Source organism: Ahaetulla prasina, chromosome 4 (assembly GCF_028640845.1).
Source record: "Ahaetulla prasina isolate Xishuangbanna chromosome 4, ASM2864084v1, whole genome shotgun sequence".
NCBI classification, from domain to species: domain Eukaryota; kingdom Metazoa; phylum Chordata; class Lepidosauria; order Squamata; family Colubridae; genus Ahaetulla; species Ahaetulla prasina.
The window spans coordinates 125,986,658-126,007,541 of record NC_080542.1 but is presented as its reverse complement, the minus strand read 5'-3'; the positions used below and the strand labels follow the sequence as shown (position 1 = coordinate 126,007,541).

At 40.5% G+C, this 20,884-nt stretch overlaps 1 protein-coding gene across 6 annotated transcripts in view; it reads left to right on the top strand.

Annotated features, from left to right (window-relative positions):
• The window catches only part of LOC131198441 (protein adenylyltransferase SelO-like), a 55,618-nt gene that overhangs the window by 163 nt on the left and 34,571 nt on the right, over positions 1-20,884 (top strand). For 2 of the 6 annotated variants that reach the window (XM_058183086.1, XM_058183085.1), the window contains exons 2-6: positions 10,270-10,517; positions 11,753-11,871; positions 14,520-14,648; positions 20,073-20,137; positions 20,442-20,498. In XM_058183086.1, coding sequence (XP_058039069.1) covers positions 10,270-10,517; positions 11,753-11,871; positions 14,520-14,648; positions 20,073-20,137; positions 20,442-20,498 — 618 coding nt within the window. Of the gene's footprint in view, positions 1-11; positions 271-3,027; positions 3,090-3,147; positions 9,522-10,269; positions 10,518-11,752; positions 11,872-14,519; positions 14,649-20,072; positions 20,138-20,441; positions 20,499-20,884 lie in introns of those variants that run through there. The other 4 variants (XM_058183087.1, XM_058183088.1, XM_058183090.1 and 1 more) reach the window with 4 other exon arrangements.

The following is a 20,884-nucleotide window of genomic DNA, read 5'->3' as shown; positions in this document are numbered from 1 at the left end:
GCTCTTGCCAGGAAAGGCTTCAAGATAGAGAGGCTTATGAGGAGGCCAGGGAGTGGCAGGGGTGGTGCAAGAAGAAGAAGGAGGAGAGAGCGGGTCAAAAATCCTCCCATGATTCTCCGGCGAAAGACGGAGTCGCGATTAGATCCGGATTTAACTCGCCCCGAGTTGCTCCCCGCACTGACTCTTTGGCCGCTGCTCCCGGCGTGGAGCCACGTGCATTAGAATCGCCCTCTTCTGTACAAAATGTCACTTGGGATTTGTATTAGAGAGGTGGGAAAGAATAAGTCTGTCCGAAGTTATTTCTGAGAAAAGATGGGTTAGGAGGGTTGTGTCCCAATGATGGTTGAAGCTCATCTTTGGGAGGGGCGGGGGCGGGGGCGGGAGAAAGAGGAAATCTTTTAATAATAACACCACTTTTAAATAACGTAAGCAGGAATCTTCCGTCTTTCAGTGTGTTTGGGAGTTAATTTTTGTACACAAGCATATTTTGTTGATTCTGCGCTGGGCTATTGCCCTACGCCCATACGGTAGTAGGTAGGTAGGTAGTGCATTTATAATAGCCAGTAGGAAAAAAAAAGGAAGGATAATGTTAAAGCTTTTGAACTGCCTGAAATTCTTACATCTGCTGGCGAAAAGAAAGGAAGGAGATGGATGAAGCCAGGTGCAAAAATTAGGCCAAATGTTTAATCATTTAAGATCTGCAATTCAGACAAGATCTTGAGAGGGAGGTGTTATTATGTGTTAACAGTGAACTCCAAAAAGTATGCCAAAAGGGGGGAAAAGATAAATGCTGCTTATACAGGGAAGGGAAAAACATGGATATGTTAGAATAGAATAGAATAGAATTTTATTGGCCAAGTGTGATTGGACACACAAGGAATTTGTCTTGGTGCATATGCTCTCAGTGTACATAAAAGAAAAGATACGTTCATCAAGGTACAACATTTACAACACAATTGATGATAATATATCAATATAAATCATAAGGATTGCCAGCAACAAGTTATAGTCATACAGTCATAAGTGGAAAGAGATTGGTGATGGGAACTATGAAACGATTAATTAAATTAATTAAATTAAATTAATTACTGCAGATTCAGTAAATAGTCTGACAGTGTTGAGGGAATTATTTGTTTAGCAGAGTGATGGCCTTCGGGAAAAAACTGTTCTTGTGTCTAGTTGTTCTGGTGTGCAGTGCTCTATAGCGTCGTTTTGAGGGTAGGAGTTGAAACAGTTTATGTCCAGGATGCGACGGATCTGCAAATATTTTCACAGCCCTCTTCTTGATTCGTGCAGTATACAGGTCCTCAATGGAAGGCAAGTTGGTAGCAATTATTTTTCTGCAGTTCTAATTATCCTCTGAAGTCTGTGTTTTCTTGTTGGGTTGCAGAACCGAACCAGACAGTTATAGAGGTGCAAATGACAGACTCAATAATTCCTCTGTAGAATTGGATCAGCAGCTCCTTGGGCAGTTTGAGCTTACTGAGTTGGCGCAGAAAGAACATTCTTTGTTGTCCTTTTTAATGATGTTTTGATGTTAGCTGTCCATTTGAGATCTTGCGATATGATAGAACCCAGAAATTTGAAGGTTTCTACTGTTGATACTGTGTTGTCAAGTATTGTGAGAGGTGGAAGTATGGAAGGGTTTTCCTAAAGTCTACCACCATTTCTACGGTTTTGAGTGTGTTCAGTTCCAGATTGTTTTGGTTGCACCACAAGGCTAGTCGTTCGACCTCTCGTCTATATGCGGATTCGTCATTGTCTCGAATGAGACCAATCACTGTTGTGTCATCTGCGAACTTCAGTAGCTTAACAAATGGATCATTGGAGATGCAGTTATTGGTATACAGAGAGAAGAGAAGTGGGGAGAGCACACAGCCTTGGGGGGCCCCTGTGCTAATTGTACAGGTATTTGATGTGATCTTGCTTAGCTTCACCTGCTGCTTCCTGTTTGTTAGGAAGCTTGTGATCCACTTACAAGTCTGTTCCGGTACCTGTAGCTGGTTTAGCTTAGTTAGAAGAATGTCTGGAATGATGGTATTGAATGCTGAACTAAAGTCTACAAAAGGACCCTTGCATAGGTCTTTGGAGACTCAAGATGTTGTAGGATGTAGTGCAGAGCCATATTAACAGCATCATCTGTTGATCTATTTGCTCGGTATGCAAATTGCAAGGGGTCTAAAAGCGGATTCGTGATGGTTTTCAGGTAGGAAAGCACTAGCCTTTCAAAGGTTTTCATGACTACAGATGTTAGAGCAACTGGTCTGTAGTCATTCAGTTCCTTGATGGTGGGCTTCTTTGGCACTGGGATGATGGTAGAGCGTTTGAAGCAAGAAGGAACATAGCACATCTCTAGTGATTTATTGAAAATATGGGTGAAGATGGGGCCAATTGGTCAGCACAGACTTTTAAGCAAGAAGGAGTTATCTTGTCTGGGCCTGGAGCTTTTCCTGGCTTTTGTCTGTGAAATAGGTCCTGCACTTCCTTTTCTGTGATCACTAGGGGTTGTGAACCCAATGAAATGGGGTCAGTTGTAGGAGGCTTGGCTGTTGTTGGTGTGTCTGAGATGGGGGTTGTGGAGATAGGTGGCTGTAGTTTCCTTTCAAACCTGCAGTAAAACTCATTCAGGTCATCTGCCAGTTGTTGATTACCTTCAGCCTGGGAAGGAGGTTTGCCATAGCCGGTGATATTTTTAAGAGTTTTCCACATGTTTGCTGGTTCATTTGCTGAAAATTGATTCTTTAGCTTTTCAGAGTAGCTTCTTTTTGCTGCTCTTATCTCCCTTGTTAGTGCATTTCTGGCCTGATTGTACAGCATTTTATCACCTTTTCTGTAGGCTTCCTCTTAGGAATGTTAGGATGATAAACATGACAAAGAGGAAAAATACAAAAGGGAGATAAAAAATCCATGTAATAATTATTGATAGTAATATCAATTAATCAATTAATAATTATCAATCAATTAATTCAAAGTTATCATTAAATGTAGACCACACAGAAACATATTGTTTCATCTTCTCATTTCTAGAACACATTTTTCAAAGATAATTAACAATTTCATACCTGGATCCATTCCTTATAATCAGGAGGGTAAGTTTTTTTTCTATTTGCATACAACTATTTTGAAAACAATTAAGTTCATTTTTAAATTTTAAATGCATTCATTCTTGAAAAAGGGATATTCCAATTCTCAGTTCTAACATTTCAGAAATGTAAGTTGTATAACTTGCATTTTGCTTTTTAAATTATGAATATGATTGAATGGTTGGTTTGTGGTCTACCATTAAATTTCTTAAGAATCCTAAAATTACAAGTACCACTATGGATATTTGAACACCTAGATCACATTATCTGGTTAGTTCATGTTAGTACATTGCTAGAATACATTTGTTCCAGTTAACAGAATAATCAGAAAATGTACCATATTGCTGTTCCACCTCAATAAGCTTTGATAATGACACTGTATAATTATCAAACCAAGCCATAATACCATTAGCATGTCAGAACAAGTTATCACATGCTTATTTCCCTACACTTCTTTAATAAAAAAAGCCAATAGTTCAGAACCACTGTGAAAATTGATTGATTTAAACAATTGCCACTATATAACTTGGTAGACTGAAAGACAGATACATTCATAATAATTCTAGCCTCTGGATAAACGTACAGCCAGTCTTCATTTAATAATCCTAATTGGGACTGGCCATCTATAGCTAAACAAAGCAGCCATTGAGTTAAATGTCACTTGATTGCTTTGTTTAGCAATGGCAGTTCCAGCAGTCCCAGTTACTGTTATTGAGTATATGCAGTCATTAGCAAGGACACACTGGATCCAAGCCATTCTTGGTAAGGCACTGTCTCCATCTTTCCCATCCATGTATCTCTCCCACAACTCTGTCCTTTTGGCCACCTACTGCAGTCAGTTGCCCCTATTGTTCAGCCCTATCTACTATCTGATGTCCATCACACTGTGCACCATTTTCACACCAGGTTTCTTTCATGTGCTAGCTGGATGCAAAAAAAAAGGACTCAGCCAGCACACACACACAAAAAAGACTTGGCCAGTAGTGGCCTGTAATGTGTAGTGTGATACACACCTGCTCACCTGTGCCTCTCACACATAGTCCTGCATGAGATTTCCATGGGGCCCCATGTGTGAATGGGATGGAGTGAAGAGATGGCATTGAAGATGACAATGAAGGTCAGCTGAGAATGGGAGATGGATAGTAGTAGGTGGGGTGGACCCAAATTTTGTTCATCTGATATGAGGGTATTATGATGGCCAGAATTTCAAGAACCGGATGTAAGTTCCTTTGTTCAACACCATTGTAATTTCAAACAGTTGCTGAATGAATAGTCATTAAGTGAGGAATATAGAATAGAATAGAATAGAATAGAATAGAATAGAATAGAATTTTATTGGCCAAGTGTGATTGGACACACAAGGAATTTGTCTTGGTGCATATGCTCTCAGTGTACATAAAAGAAAAGATACGTTCATCAAGGTACAACATTTACAACACAATTGATGATCAGTATATCAATATAAATCATAAGGATTGCCAGCAACAAGTTATAGTCATACAGTCATAAGTGGAAAGAGATTGGTGATGGGAACTATGAAACGATTAATAGTAGTGCAGATTCAGTAAATAGTCTGACAGTGTTGAGGGAATTATTTGTTTAGCAGAGTGATGGCCTTCGGGAAAAAGCTGTTCTTGTGTCTAGTTGTTCTGGTGTGCAGTGCTCTATAGCGTCGTTTTGAGGGTAGGAGTTGAAACAGTTTATGTCCAGGATGCGAGGGATCTGCAAATATTTTCACGGCCCTCTTCTTGATTCGTGCAGTATACAGGTCCTCAATGGAAGGCAAGTTGGTAGCAATTATTTTTTCTGCAGTTCTAATTATCCTCTGAAGTCTGTGTTTTTCTTGTTGGGTTGCAGAACCGAACCAGACAGTTATAGAGGTGCAAATGACAGACTCAATAATTCCTCTGTAGAATTGGATAAAGCAGCTCCTTGGGCAGTTTGAGCTTACTGAGTTGGCGCAGAAAGAACATTCTTTGTTGTCCTTTTTTAATGATGTTTTTGATGTTAGCTGTCCATTTGAGATCTTGCGATATGATAGAACCCAGAAATTTGAAGGTTTCTACTGTTGATACTGTGTTGTCAAGTATTGTGAGAGGTGGAAGTATGGAAGGGTTTTTCCTAAAGTCTACCACCATTTCTACGGTTTTGAGTGTGTTAAATTATAATCTATCTGTGTATCTGTGTCAAATTATAATCCAATGAACAAAATAAATTGGATGATACCATAATATCTCAGAATGTGCTATATCAGGCCTTTTTAGCATATAACAGAATTAGAAAAATGCAGTAGCTGTTGAAATTTCAACATAATGCTAAATGGTATCCTAAAACTTTCAATCCTTGAAGCTGCTTTGGAGGAAAGGGTTGAGAGCACTTGAAGAATCTGAAGCTCATTCATCGCTAAGCCACAATTTAGCACTGCATTCTAAAGAGATAATTCAGCTTCAGTCAGTGTAGCTGTCAGTGATCATTTTCACACATAATTTGAAAAGTCAATTAGCTGAAGATATGATCTGCTAAATAAAACCACAGCTATTTATACAGCACTATTAGTGTGGCCAACCTGCAGTGTGTATGTTTGTGTGTGTGTAGCAAAATATCATGATCTTGCTCACATGTTGCCTTAGGCACATCACTTTGCATCATCATCCTGCAAATTATGGTGCTTGGGTATCTGCAAAGGATCTGTAAGCACTGGCTCTCTTCCCTTTCTAAGTACTGGGTTGCAAATTATAGCAACATTAATAAAATATTATTATATAAGTGAGGAAAATTCTCAGGAACGACTCTCACCCTAATCATCACTTCTTCATCTTCTTCCCATTGGGAAGAGATATAGAAGTATACTAGCCGTACGAACAGGCTGAAGAATAGTTTTTATCCATGGGCTTTATCCATGGACTCCTGAATGAAAAATAACATTATAACTATGTAGTATGATGGACTGCAAGGCCGGCGCAATGTGTAACATGTTCACACTGCTGCAATAGGACTGGGTGTTTTGTTAATATGATTTGTTGGGTTAGGGATTTTCTGTCGTCACTGTGAGTTGTATTGTGTTGGGGAGGTACAGTGAGGGAGCTCAATCAATCTCATTGCACTGACAATAAAGATTTGAATTGAATAAAACAAAAAAAACCCTCTTTGGTTTAACTTTTGGAATGTAAAGTCTGGAAGTAGCCTTGAAGTTCATCTAATCCAGTCCTTTGCTTAAGAACAGGAATTTACTATTACATCATCTCCCACAGACAGCAATCCAGCCTTTATTTAAACAACTCTTATCATCATTCATCATCAGTTCTACTGTTCTACTGGCACTCTGCTCAATAGTTCTATTAAGGCTTTTTCCCATTATTTAACTGAAATCAATTCCTTTAAACCCAATGTTCCTTGTCCTGTGTCATATACTATTTTACCCTATCTACATTATAGTCCTTATACTTGAAAACATAAAACATGTCCAATCTTCTCTTTGGGGTTAAACTTTCTTAGCACCTCTGGCTATTTCTTACAGGTTTCTCCTTCCATGTTCCATGTCACCTTGGTTGATCTTTGGATTGTCAATCTTCTTTTTCCAAAATGTGGCACCTAGAACTAGATGCAATATTCTACATGCCACCTGTCTAGTAACTTGCATATAATTACAATATTGATTGAACAGATTTGCCATTATGTATAAAAAAGGTAAATAAAATAATTTTCCTAGGATTGAACAATCGTTGGCTGATCTCAGTCATATCAACAAGCCAATGGTAATGTAAACTCAGATCTACTAGGTGCTGCTGAGTAATCTGGAACTATTACAGTTTAGCCTTGTATAGGATAAAAGCTTGAGACTCCTTGACCACTGATGGAATATCCTATCTAGGAAATTGCAGTATTACTACATTTGGGCTTGTTCTTCATTTTCATTATCATTAGCTTTGGAATTCTTAGCCTAGGGATATTTAACTTTGGGGGTTATGTTTTGTATGATAATAATTCTCATCCTCTTTCTCCTATCACATTCAAATAATTGGTGCTGGAAACTAGCACCACATGATGTTGGGCGTTATATCTGTATCACTTAGTGACAGAAATCTCTGTCTCAATCACCATCATTAACCAAACGCTATCATTTGTTTCATTGTGAGGCAGACTTTCTTAGCTACCAGGGTGAAGTCATTTAGTGAAGTTTCTGCAGAAGGCGTTTTCTGGAATGTTGACAGTCATGCCAAGGTAAAAATCAGCATCTTGAAAGGAATCCAGAATACAAGCACTGAGTTTTTTTTACAAAACTGCCCAATTTTCATTTGGTAATGTAATTTTTATGCCAGGAAACTGCTAATTTGCTTGAATTGATAAATCAGAATGCTATTCAGTGGTAAATATAGCCAAAACGTGATACAGCCACTGAAAATAATATCAGGAAAGATTGCCACTGGCGGAAAAAATGTAACTGTTGACACAGGTACCTGAGTCCACCATTGATTTTTGGTAATCCATAATCCATGAAAGATCATGATTATTGGACTACTTCCAGAGAAAACAGTCCTGTCTGATCTGTAGTACTTGATTAATGATGGTGATTGAGACAGGAATTTCTTTCTCTAAGTGATGTCATAAAGCACAACATCATGTCACTGCATCAGTGGTGGGCTGCTCCCGGTTCGCCTCGGTTCGGGTGAACCGGTAGCGGCGGTGGTGGGAGGTTCTGCCCAGACATCATAAAAAATGCTTCTGCATGTGCAGAAGCACGTGCTTGCAAAGCAAGCGAGTGCACCCACACGCTACCGATAGCAAACCGGTAGCGCTGGGATTTGAAACCCACTACTGCACTGCACTACTTAATAACAGAAGTTTCAGCACAACTGGTTGCTATTAAGCAAATCCCATATCATCATTAAGCACAATGTCACATGACTGCCATTTGTGTTGCTTATCAGACGCCTACAGTCATGGTCATAAAGCCTGCATTCATGTGGCCATGGGGATATTGTGATGGCCAGAACTTTGAAGACTGGTTGTAAGTAACATTCGTTCAGCACCATCGGAAGCTTCAACAGTTGCTGAATGAGTAGTTGTTAAACAAGGAGGTATTTGGTCAACAATTTTTGTCCTTTTTTGCTACAATAAATAGTTATCGGGAAGTTAGCTTTGAAAGGATATCAGAAAAATGGAATAATTGATTTATCAAGATTGGACAGGAAGGAAATAAAGGCACAACATTAAAATATTAGGCTTCCTGATAATTTAACCTATTTCTTTATTGTAGCAAAAAAGGACAAAAACTGCAGTACCAGAAAGCCGTAGTTTTGCTTTCCAAATTGCAGTGGAATAATCTAGAAATATTTTTGAGAGCTACAAAAATAGATTGGTACTCCTATACAATTTGTGGATTGCCTATATCTGATTTAGATAAAACTTAATTTTATCTTGGAGTTCCTAATGGATGATCACTTAAACATGAGTCAGCTGTGTGTACTAATACAATCCTTAGTTGTATAGAATAGAATTTTATTGGCCAAGCATGATTGGACACACAAAGAATTTGTCTTGGTGCATATGGTCTTTGTACATAAAAGAAAAGATACCTTCATCAAAGTACAAAACTTAATGATGGTCATAGGCTACAAATAAGCCATCATGAAACAATAAGGATACAAGCAACAAAGTTACAGTCTTAAGTGGAAGGAGTTGGGTGATGGGAATGATGAGAAGATTAATAGTAGTGCAGATTTAGTAAATAGTTTGACAGTGTTGAGGGAATTATTTGCTTAGGAGAGTGATGGCGTTTGGGAAAAAACTGTTCTTGTGTCTAGTTGTTCTGGTGTGCAGTGCTCTATAGTGTCGTTTTGAGGGTAGGAGTTGAAACAGTTTATGTCCAGGATGTGAGGGATCTGCAAATATTTTCACAGCCCTCTTTTTGATTCGTGCAGTCAAGGTCGTCAATGAAAGGCAGATTGGTAGCAATTGGCAGCATCAAAATCATGTGAAGTATTAGTACCGCTTTATAAAGCCTTAGTAAGGCCACGTGTGGAATACTGCATCCAGATTTGATCACAAAAAAGATGTTGAGACTTTGGAAAAACTGCAAAGAAGATCAGCTAGGATGATTAGAGGCCTGGAGGCAAAGACATATGAAGAACGGTTGCAGGATTTAGGTTTGGCTAGTTTAGGGAAAAAAGGGAATAGGGGGCACCTGATAGCAGTATTCTAATATTTGAGAGATTGCCACAAAGAAGAGGAGGTCAACATATTTTCCAAAGTACCAGAAGGCAAAACAAGAAACAATGGATAGAAACTAATCAAGGAGAGAAGCAACCTAGAATTAAGGAGAAACTTCTTAATAGTGAGGACAATCGACCAATGAAACAACTTGCCTCCAGAAGTTCTGGGGGTGCTCGAACACTGGAGGCTTTTAAGAAGACACTGGAGAGTCACTTGTCTGAAATGGTATGAGGTCTTCAGCTTGAGCAAGGGTTTGGACTAAAAGACCTGGGAGATCCCTTCCAGCTCTATTCTGATTTAACTGATTAATTGAGGTCCCTAATGGACTGATGTTTTTTTAAATATAATTTTTATTGAATAATTTTTTTACAAGATAAAAATAATACACATATTAGAAAATAATCAAGAAAATGCAAACAATTGAGTAATTAAGAAAGAAAATAGAAAAAAAGATTATAAAGAAGCAGTTTCTCATCTTTTTGACAATAGTTATAAATGCATTTTTATTTTATCCTCTCTCTAAAGTTACATCTTAATTTTCTTCTTTCATAAGCTACATTTCTAATCTTCAAACCCATAAATCACGTTCATTTTCTCATTTTTTTTGAGGTAAAAGTCCATAAGGGATTTCCAGACATTGACAAATGTTGATCTTTTTCTAATCAAGTAGGTTAATTTTGCCATCTCTGTGAGTTCTGACATCTTCAGCAACTATTCCTATATTGTGGATATTTTGGAATCTTTCTATTTTTTGATCCATAATGGATTATTCTAATATGATCTTTAAAACAAAATAATATTTTAACAGAATTTTCTTGGCTGGAGAAAAAAATAATGAATGGAAAAATGGAATTGCTATTTGCCTATATATGTATGAAACTAAAACTGCAAGGAAGTTGTTTTTATAAATGTAAAGGCTCAGAAATAAAGCCATGTCTCATTATGAATATAATTCACATTTGTTTCCCTACAGAATTCATCATGATTTAAGAAAAGTTGCGGGACTTAGTATGTCTGGCTGCTGGGCAATTTTATGGTGGTTTTCATCGTTAACATTGATATATCATTCTGGATGTTACCTCATTGACCCAATTACTGCAAGTAGTTTTAGTCAAATCCATAATTACATTAATGCATCAAATTTGGATCAAGATTATTGTGAAAAGAAACTGAAATTAACTATTTTGGATGAATGGGAACTTTCCACAGAAATGTTCACAGGTACTTATATAACCCCTGACAACATGTACAGATTTTTGTTGAAACTTTATCTGGATAAACAATTTGCCTTAGTGCTATTCCAGAGTAGTTGCTATCTAGAGAAAGCTATGCAGATGAAAATCAACAGAACTGATTACCGTATTCAATCTATTTCAGTGAAAATTAAACGTGAAACTGGGTTGGCTTGCTAGCCTGCTTTTATTTACGATTATATTTAAAACTTACACTATTTTCCTAACTATGAAAAATGTGTTTTTATTACATAGTTGACTTTATACAGTCTAACCTAAGTCAGGGAGTTTTATTGGACTATTTGGTGTATTTGGAACATTGAGATATTGTTGTGGATGTTTGCCCAAAATGGCTGCCTTGGGGAAATTTGATCAAAATATTACTGCCATTGTAGAAGCAACAAGTCACAATCACACAGAAGCTAATAGGATTGCTCTTCAACCACTCTTTATCTTTGTTCATCCTTTCAGAGCAGGTGACTGCTGGGTTGCTGCAACCCATTATTTTCACTTTCCAAAATTACCTATTGGGTCCATGTGGAGCATCAATACAATCCTATGACCAAAGATAATGCTGAGGAAAATGTTTTATTTTGCAATGCAATAGTTTCACATTTTAATTCTTGGTTTTATTTGAAACTTCTATTGAACATTAAAAATTAAGCCAAAAAAAAGATTTCCTGTGGACATCTGTGGGTACCAGAAGGGTTTGTATGGTCTTACTAAGGCATACTGAAGTGTATGCCTTAGTAAAAGTATTGCTGACTGTGGGTTTTGTAGTTCACAATCAGAAATCTGCAAAAACTTATTAAGTGTGTTTGCTCTAAATTCTTCTCTTAGGTGGGTCTTTAAGTGTGACCTCTTGAACCTATGATCTAGATTTCCTGGGGACTAATGCAAGCGTGCTTAAAGACTCACCAAAAAGAACGATTTAGGAGCAATGACCTTTAACGACTTTTTGCCTACTTAATTAAGGAGCCTATTCAGATTAAGTAAAAAATGAAACCACCCTGATGGACATTCATGGGGTCCCTTTATTAACTTGCTCTGATTGAAGAAGCTATTTGAATAAGCAGCAAAACATTTCAAATTGAAAAAGAAAATAATTCCAATTGCCATGACTCCATTTCCAGACAATCAGAAATCTATAGTTTTTGCTGAAAAACCTTAACACTGCCACCTTTTTGGAATTCTGTGTGAAATTAATTTACTTCTCCCCTCTAGCTACACTTCCCGTTGATCGTATACAAGAGAATTATGTTCGTGAGGTTCAAGATTGTATTTTTTCTGTTGGATATCCTACACCATTTAATTCCAGAGTTCTACTTGTAGCTGTTTCAGAGGTCAGGAATATTTTTTTTAAATACAAAATTGCAGTTTTACTCTGCAGCTGGTGTCTATCAGAGAAGTTTATGAACATATAACCTATATAAATAATGCTTCTTACATTACATTCTTCTACTTCATTCAGTCTACCATCTGAGTATCAGTGGACATTTTCCCTGTCATTCAAGACACAAAAATGATTGAACTGTATAATTCCATATTCTGGGATACGAAATCACTGGAAAATAGCAAGTGCATTATATCAAGTTAGCCCATTAGTTCGTCACAATTACTTTTATCCACAGAGGCTCAATCAATCAATCAGTTTATTACAGTCATAGACCAGAGACAGAGGATCTTCTCATGCAAGGTTGCTAAAAACTGCTGGCACAGTTTCTTCCAATTCTGAGGCAGAAAATAAATAAAAATGGAAGTGTAAGTTGTTGAATAGATGTAATCTCTTTTATAAAATTGGTTTTTTTTTATAAAAAAAGAAAGGAAACTTCATTTTGTGCCACCAAATAAAAAGAAACAAAACAGAAAAATCATGTAATTTATGTGATATGGCCTTGACAACTTCACATTATTGTCTTGCCTTATATATTATAGCATGGCCCTTAGAATATATGTTAAGCATGGCCCTTAGATATTGTAAGACTGCCATTATGGGCATTAATATAATACACTTAATATAGTGTTTTTCAAATTTGGCAATTTTAAGATATGTGGACTTCCTCTCCCAGAAATCCACGTCCAGTAGTTGAAGTCCATACATCTTTGAAAAATACTGCTTTAATTAATAATACCTAAACCTAGTACTAATTCAACTAGAGTGAGGAGCTCAACTTTTTGGGGCCATGGAATTTATTAAAAAAAATCCAGAATCCATGATTAAAAGCAAAGCTTTAGTAACAGAAATTTGACTGCGTTTAAATGAATTTGTTTCCCTTTTGATCTCTCCTGGAACACCATCAAATTCTTGCAGAACCCTATGAGAGTTATAGATCTCAATTTGAAAACCCTATCCTAGAGATCCCTTAACTTCATTGTCATACAGGTGTTGCTTCTTATCCCTTTCTGATTTTTGAACCAACTGTAGTTAGCGTTTCATCAGCCCTGTCATTTTGAACAGGGCTGATGTTTACCATTATTGTTTACCATTATTGTTAGGAGCAGCCTTGCCATTATCACTGAAGATATTGCAAAGGTGTAATACTAATTAGAAACTTGGATCCAAAGCTTAAGTTGTACCAGGAATCACTTGCAAGAGGATGAGCAAATAAATACTTGAGCTGAGAAGATATCCCCAGTCTGTGGGAAGTGTTACCACATTAGAGTTTTATCTTTAACTATTTATCTTTAATTATTAATAGGATCCAGAACCACAATATGAATATATGAAGGAGAATTACACATGGATGTTTAGTAACAAATTTAATATAGCTAGGAAAACAACCAATTTGATGCAATTGTATCTCTGGGCAATATTATACTGAAAACATTAGATGAAGGTCCAATTTCATAAACCATATCTAGCTTTTATGTTATAGTATTTGATAATTACCTAATTAAAGTGAATTGTCAAAGGTCAGTAAATTGGACACCTGTACTTTATACTAAGTGGAATTGTATAAATGCATCCCCTTTTATTGTCTAAATGTGTAGGGAATGAAGGAACAAATACTGCTCTTATCAGAGAAAGGTAAAGGTTCTCCTCGCACATATGTGCTAGTCGTTCCCGACTCTAGGGGGCGGTGCTCATCTCCGTTTCAAAGCCAAAGAGCCAGCGCTGTCCAAAGATGTCTCCGTGGTCATGTGGCCAGCATGACTCAACGCCAAAGGCGCATGGAACGCTGTTACCTTTCTGCCAAAGGGGTCCCTATTTTTCTACTTGCATTTTTTACGTGCTTTCAAACTGCTAGGTTGGCAGAAGCTGGGACAAGTAACTGGAGCTCACCCCGTTACATGGCACTAGGGATTTGAACCGCTGAACTGCCGACCTTTCGATCGACAAGCACAGCGTCTTACCCATTAAGCCACCGCGTCCGTATCAGAGAAAGCTACTGGTATATATTTAACAAATCCATTCCAAATTCAAGACTGGAAAATAATAATAAAGAATCCATTCAGTTAAAAAGACTGGAAGAAGAGACTTTATACCCTGATATTGACCCAGATATATAGCTTGATTTCTGTGATAATTACCTATTACTGCAGGTTAATCTTCCGCATATAATATATGATTTCTTATCTACAATAAAGCAGCTTATCTACCAGTGACAAATCGCTGATCTTTCTACTTGTTCTGAATATGGGCTGCTTCTAAAAGAATAAGATATTTATAACTGTGCCTGATCTGGAGTCTCACCAAATACAATAACCCAAAACTACTAACATTTCCTGGAAATAGGAGTAGGAAGGCTGTAATTCTGCACCTCTTCTTGAGTGCATTTCAATTCTGGCTGCTCTGAGTTGAGGTTTAGCAACAACTGTACCTCACTTGAAAACAATAAATTCTAATAGTCTGGAAAATAAGATGGGTATTTTGTGGCGAACAAGTAGAAGTAGATCACTAAATATGGATTTCTATAATGTACATAGCTAACATGTGAAACTTTTTTTTACATTTTAATAATTTTCATGGATTGATATACTCCTATTTCAGGAAGTCCTAGAAGAAATTCTGGACTTGGACAAGTCTGCCTCAAGCTCAGATGATTTTCTACAGCTTGTCAGTGGTGCAAAAATAATCTTGGGGTCTCAACCCCTAACACATAGATATGGTGGCCATCAGGTTAGTAGTTGTACTACTTGTTTTCTAACCAGATGTTATCAACATTTTTAAAAATGATTTATATGTGTGTGTTCTTTCCAATTACAAAGGGGAATTTTTTCTTAGGCTTTACATGCTAAAAATGATACATTCTGTAAAATACTAGGTTTTTTCTGTGTACCCTGAATGTCAGTGATATTCAATGGTCAGTCATTTACAGTAAAAATTGTGGAAGCCTTTTGGGAAAAGTGTATTTTTGATGGCTAATAACACCACTTTTTTTGGAGTTTCAAGATAATCATATTCCACTGCTGGAATAGCCCAGTCCTTTACCCAATTGAAAATCTATGCAGCTGACTAAAGAAACTTGTGAGTCAGAAGTGACCCAGCAATAAAACCCAGTTAATAGAAGCAATCATTCAACACCGGTTTTACATTATAAAAGCTGCAGAACTAAAAGATTTGGCTCACTCCATGGGAAGACCTAGTAAGGCCTTAATTCATGCTAAAGGTTACCCAACTAAGTATTAACTGATATGGTGATAATTTTTGTATATCTCATTTTTTCTATGGTGATAATTTTTGTGTAGCTCATTCTTTCCACATGTTTTAATTTCCTTCTTTGTATTGCAACTGCTATTCTAATAGCAAATCCCTCTTAAAAGTTTTTGCATTACATTCTTGATTAGATTATCTTTCCATTTATATATAATTTTATGGTACTACTCCAAAAGGGCCTCTGGTGCTCAACAGGCTAATGCAGCCTGTTATTAACAGCAACTGCTTGCAATATTGCAGGTTCAAGTCCCACCAGGCCCAAGGTTGACTCAGCCTTCCATCCTTTATAAGGTAGGTAAAATGAGGACCCAGATTGTTGGGGGGCAATAAGTTGACTTTGTATATAGTATACAAAATGGATGAAGACTATTGCCTGACATAGTGTAAGCCGCCCTGAGTCTTTGGAGAAAGGCGGGATATAAATGCAAATAAAAAAAAAGTGAATGTTATTAGCTAGTTTTAGAAAATACACTTTCCCCAAAAGGTTCCACAATTTTGGCCACTACTGTACTTTCTCTTGTAATTCTCTTGTAAATCAGTAAATCAGTCAAATAATCGAAATGATAAAGCATGCAGATGGGAATAATGTTGGCTAGTCATGTTCTACTTTTTTCTTTCATTCTTCCTTTCAAGATTGTTATCCTGTATTTTATGGGTGACCAACGTTTTCAACTTCAGGCTTTGCAACAGGCATAATACACTTTCTCACACTTATATTCTTTCATCATTTCCCTTCTTTCCAGTGCTACTGAACGGAATGCAAATCATAGCCGCTTTTTATTTTGAGCCATAATGCAGTTGTTCTTCCCTGTGACTCTTACCAGACAGTTGGTACACTAGTTGAAAAACAGAATAGCTCCTCATAGCTCCAAAGCTATACAAAGTTATACAAAGTTATACATGCTAAATCCAGGAGACTTAGGGGATTTTTAACTAATTGTTTTAATAGATTTTTTAAGGGGAGTTTTAATGGGGATTTTAAGGGTGAGGGATTTTTAAGGGGTGGGAGGGGTAGGGCGGGTGTTGGGGGAAACCCGCCGGGTGGGAGTTTTAATGGAAATTTTAAGGGGGGGAGGGAAACCGACGGGTTTGGGTTGGGGGTGGGTGGGAGGGTTAGGGTGGGTGATGGGGGTAGCCCGTCGGGAGGGAAACCAGTTCCAGCGCATGCTCGTGGCGACTATCAAATCGGTTCGGAGGTTATGGGGGGGGAGTGTGTTCCTTTGTGTGAGGGTGAGTCCATCTGCACGGTAAGTGGGAGGGGCAGATATGGCGGAAGGGGGGGATCGCATCGGTTTAGGGGGTCACGCGTTCGATGTATACAGGCGATTGCGTGCCCCGATCCCCCTGACTTCTCCCGTTCCCCGGATGGTCAAGACCCTCAGAGCCTGGGCCTTCGTCTGATGTTATGCAACGCACGGTCCGTGGCCAATAAGGCCCCCCTAATACATGATCTGATTCAGGGGGGTGCCGCGGATATTATAGGCGTTACGGAGACCTGGCTGGGCACTGAAGGGGGCGTGCCCCTGGTTGAGATGTGCCCACCGGGTTTCCGTGCATTCCATCAGCCGAGGGCCCAGGGTAGGGGTGGGGGGATGGCGGTTGTTATTAAAGAGAGTCTAGAGCCGAGTGAGACCACTGTACCTCAGATTGCCGGGTGTGAATCCCTCTTTGTGAGGTGGGGTCATAGATGTCAGATGGGCTTGCTGGTCGCGTACCTGGCTCCTTGCTGCGTGACAGCCGCCCTGCCCGAGCTCCTGGAGGTGCTTGCCGGGGTGGCAGTGGAGACCCCCAGACTTTTAGTCATGGGGGACTTTAACTTGCCATCTGCTGGCTCGTCATCGACAGCTCGGGAGTTCATGGCCTCCATGACGGCCCTGGACCTGACTCAAGTAGTGGATGGCCCTACTCACATCGGGGGAGGCACACTGGACCTGATTTTTATCTCTGGTCAGTGGTTGAAGGATCTGGACTTGGGAGATATAGTCACAGAGCCTTTGTCATGGTCAGATCACTCTCCTTCGCCTGGACTTTCTGACCGCTACCCAACACCGCAGGGAGACGGAACCATTACGTTGGTACCGTCCCAGGCGCCTGATGGACCCAGAGAGGTTCCGGACGGAGCTTGGGCCATTCCCTGAGGGTCTGGCTCACGGCACGGCAGAGGAACTAGCCGCAGCCTGGGAACGGGCTGCGGCTGGGGCTTTAGACCGTGTCGTGCCTCTGCGGCCTCTGACCCGGCGCAGATCCCAACCGGCTCCTTGGTTCTCCGAGGAGCTGAGGGGGATGAAACGCCGGAGAAGACGCCTAGAGAGTTCTTGGAGGTCCAGCCGTTCAGAGGCTGATCGGACACTAGTTAGATCCTATACTAGGACCTACCTAGTGGCACTGAGGGAAGCGAGGCGTTGCTACGCCTCCTCCCTCATTGCGTCGGCAGATAACCGCCCAGCTGCCCTGTTTCGGGTGGCCCACTCCCTCCTTCACCAGGGGGAGCGGGATGACCCGTTGCAGGGACGTGCTGAGGAGTTTAACGGTTATCTATACGATAAAATCGTTCAGCTTCGGGACGGTCTGGACCAAAATTGTGGCGATTCGGACGGGCGTCTGAGGCGGTCTTGGTGATATTGTTTGGGATGAGTTTGACCCTGTGGCTCCGAGGACATGGACAGGTTGCTGGGTAGATTGAATGCCACCACGTGTTTACTGGACCCGTGCCCCTCCTGGCTGGTGCTGGCCACTCAGGAGGTGACACGAGGCTGGCTCCAGGGGATTACGAGTGCTTCTTTGGTGGAGGGAGTCTTTCCGGCCGCCTTGAAAGAGGCGGTGGTGAGGCCCCTCCTCAAGAAGCCTTCCCTGGACCCGGCTGTTTTAGGTAATTATCGTCCGGTCTCCAACCCGCCCGGCGAAGGTTGTAGAAATATGGTGGCATATCAGTTTCCCCTGCACCTGGAGGAAACTGTCTATCTAGACCCGTTCCAGTCCGGCTTCCGGCCCGGTTACAGCACTGAGACGGCTTTGGTCGCGTTGGTGGATGATCTCTGGAGGGCCAGGGATAGGGGTTGTTCCTCTGCCCTGGTCCTATTAGACCTCTCAGCGGCTTTCGATACCATCGACCATGGTATCCTGCTGCGCCGGCTGGAGGGATTGGGAGTGAGAGGCACCGTTTATCGGTGGTTCTCCTCCTATCTCTCCGACCGGTCGCAGACGGTGTTGGCGGGGGGGCAGAGGTCGACCCCGCGGCGCCTCACTTGTGGGGTGCCGCAGGGGTCGATTCTCCCGCCCCTTCTGTTCAACATCTACATGAAGCCGCTGGGTGAGATCATCAGTGGCTTCGGTGTGAGGTACCAGCTGTACGCTGATGACACCCAGCTGTACTTCTCCACACCGGGCCACCCCAATGAAGCTATCGAAGTGCTGTCCCGGTGTCTGGAAGCCGTACGGGTCTGGATGGGGAGAAACAGGCTCAAGCTCAATCCCTCCAAGACGGAGTGGCTGTGGATGCCGGCATCCCGGTACAGTCAGCTGAGTCCACGGCTGACTGTTGGGAGCGAGTCATTGGCCCCGATGGAGAGGGTGCGCAACTTGGGCGTTCTCCTGGATGAACGGCTGTCTTTTGAAGACCACCTGACGGCCGTCTCCAGGAGAGCTTTCCACCAGGTTCGCCTGGTGCGCCAGCTGCGCCCCTTTCTAGACCGGGATGCCTTATGCACAGTCACTCACGCCCTTGTGACGTCTCGTCTGGATTACTGCAATGCTCTCTACATGGGGCTCCCCTTGAGGGGCATCCGGAGGCTTCAGTTAGTCCAGAATGCAGCTGCGCGGGTGATAGAGGGAGCCCCTCGTGGCTCCCACGTGACACCTATCCTGCGCAGGCTGCACTGGCTACCTGTGGCCTTCCGGGTGCACTTCAAGGTGTTGGTGAACGTCTTCAAAGCGCTCCATGGCATAGGGCAGGGCTATCTACGGGACCGCCTGCTGCTACCGAATACCTCTCACCGACCCGTGCGCTCTCACAGAGAGGGACTCCTCAGGGTGCCGTCGGTAGCGACAGTGTCGTCTGGCGGCGCCCAGGAAGGGCCTTCTCTGTGGGGCTCCGCCCTCTGGAACGAACTCCCCCCAGGACTCCGTCAACTTCCGGACCTCCGAACCTTTCGTCGCGAGCTTAAAACTCACCTATTCATCTGCGCTGGACTGGGTTAGTTTTTAAACTTATGGGTTTTTAATGGGTTTTTATTCTAAATTTTAATCGTGGCCAATTTAATAAGTTTTTTAATTATATTTTAATCGTATTTATATTGTATTATTTTGTATTTTTTATCAGGCTGTGAACCGCCCTGAGTCCTTCGGGAGAAGGGCGGTATAAAAATTTAAATAATAAATAAAAATAAAAATAAAAAGGCTGCCTTTATATTTTTAGTTGGTGGCAAATGGGTATGTCTGGCCTAGTCCAAAACACTTTCTTCAAAGGTTGGTTGCTAAAGCAAAGGAGAATGATGACTGTTTTATTTACTGATACTATCTCCTCCCATATAACTTAGCCAATTCAGATTGTAGATACAGAATATGTTTAGCTTCATATTATGAGGTTAATTGATTTAGAAAACCTGGTAGAACGTCCTTGGCTGTCACGGGAAAGAATGCTATTTTGGCTATTTTCTCTCCTCACGTTTCACAGCTCTACCTGGTCTTGCTGTAGCAGCTCTGAAGATGGTCCCAAAATGGCTTCAGGGCTGACAGGAGCATTATACTGAACTGTTCCTTTGCCTATTGCAATTATTAGTAAAATATACATAGAATATTGTTTATTCAAGCATGTTGAATCCCAATTACGGCTCCATTTCTTAATAGCGAATAATTGTTTCATATTTTTATCTCAACTTTTCATGTTAGTTTGGTAGCTGGGCAGGACAGCTGGGTGATGGAAGAGCCCACTTGATCGGCATTTATACAAACAGGTACTGCATATCTCGTCTTAAAAGGCCTATTCAGTATATGGTTGCTACTAATATCTCAGAAACTAAAATAACAATGACCAACAATGACAATATTAACCAGACTAAGTATGTAATAGTTTTCAAAACTCCTAAGTATTTCACATGTATTATTTTGCTAATCCTTGTACTACAGAATACATACATGTTATTTTCCCTATGCTACAGGTTGGCTTGAGGGTTCATTGTACAGACAAGATTTGTATTAATGATATTTTGGCATAAAGTGTGCCATTCTGTGCTGCTAATGTTAATCTTCTTTCTGTAGATTTGGATCCAGATGGGAACTGCAGCTCAAAGGTTCAGGAAGGACACCATACTCCAGGTGTGTTACATATTTGGTGTAATAGTCTTTAAGTTCTTGATATGTTTTGGATTAATTTCAACAATGCATCACAGAATCCAAGGATTGGAAGAGAATGTGGTTCCACCCCCTGCCCAGACCATCTTACAGAATGACTATCCAACCTTGGCCATGGAGCACTCATTACTCAAGGAGGCAAGCTGTTCTGTTTATATTTTTCATGGTCCAGAAATACCTCTTTATCTCAAGGTTGAATCTCCCCTGGCAAAACTTTTAGTTCATGTTCTACCCTCAGGCATTACAGAGCATAAATGTACATCATCTGCTTTTTGAGATTTTGAAGTCTTCTATCATGTCTTTAGAGACGTGGTGGCTCAGTGGCTAAGACAGAGCTTGTTAATCGAAAG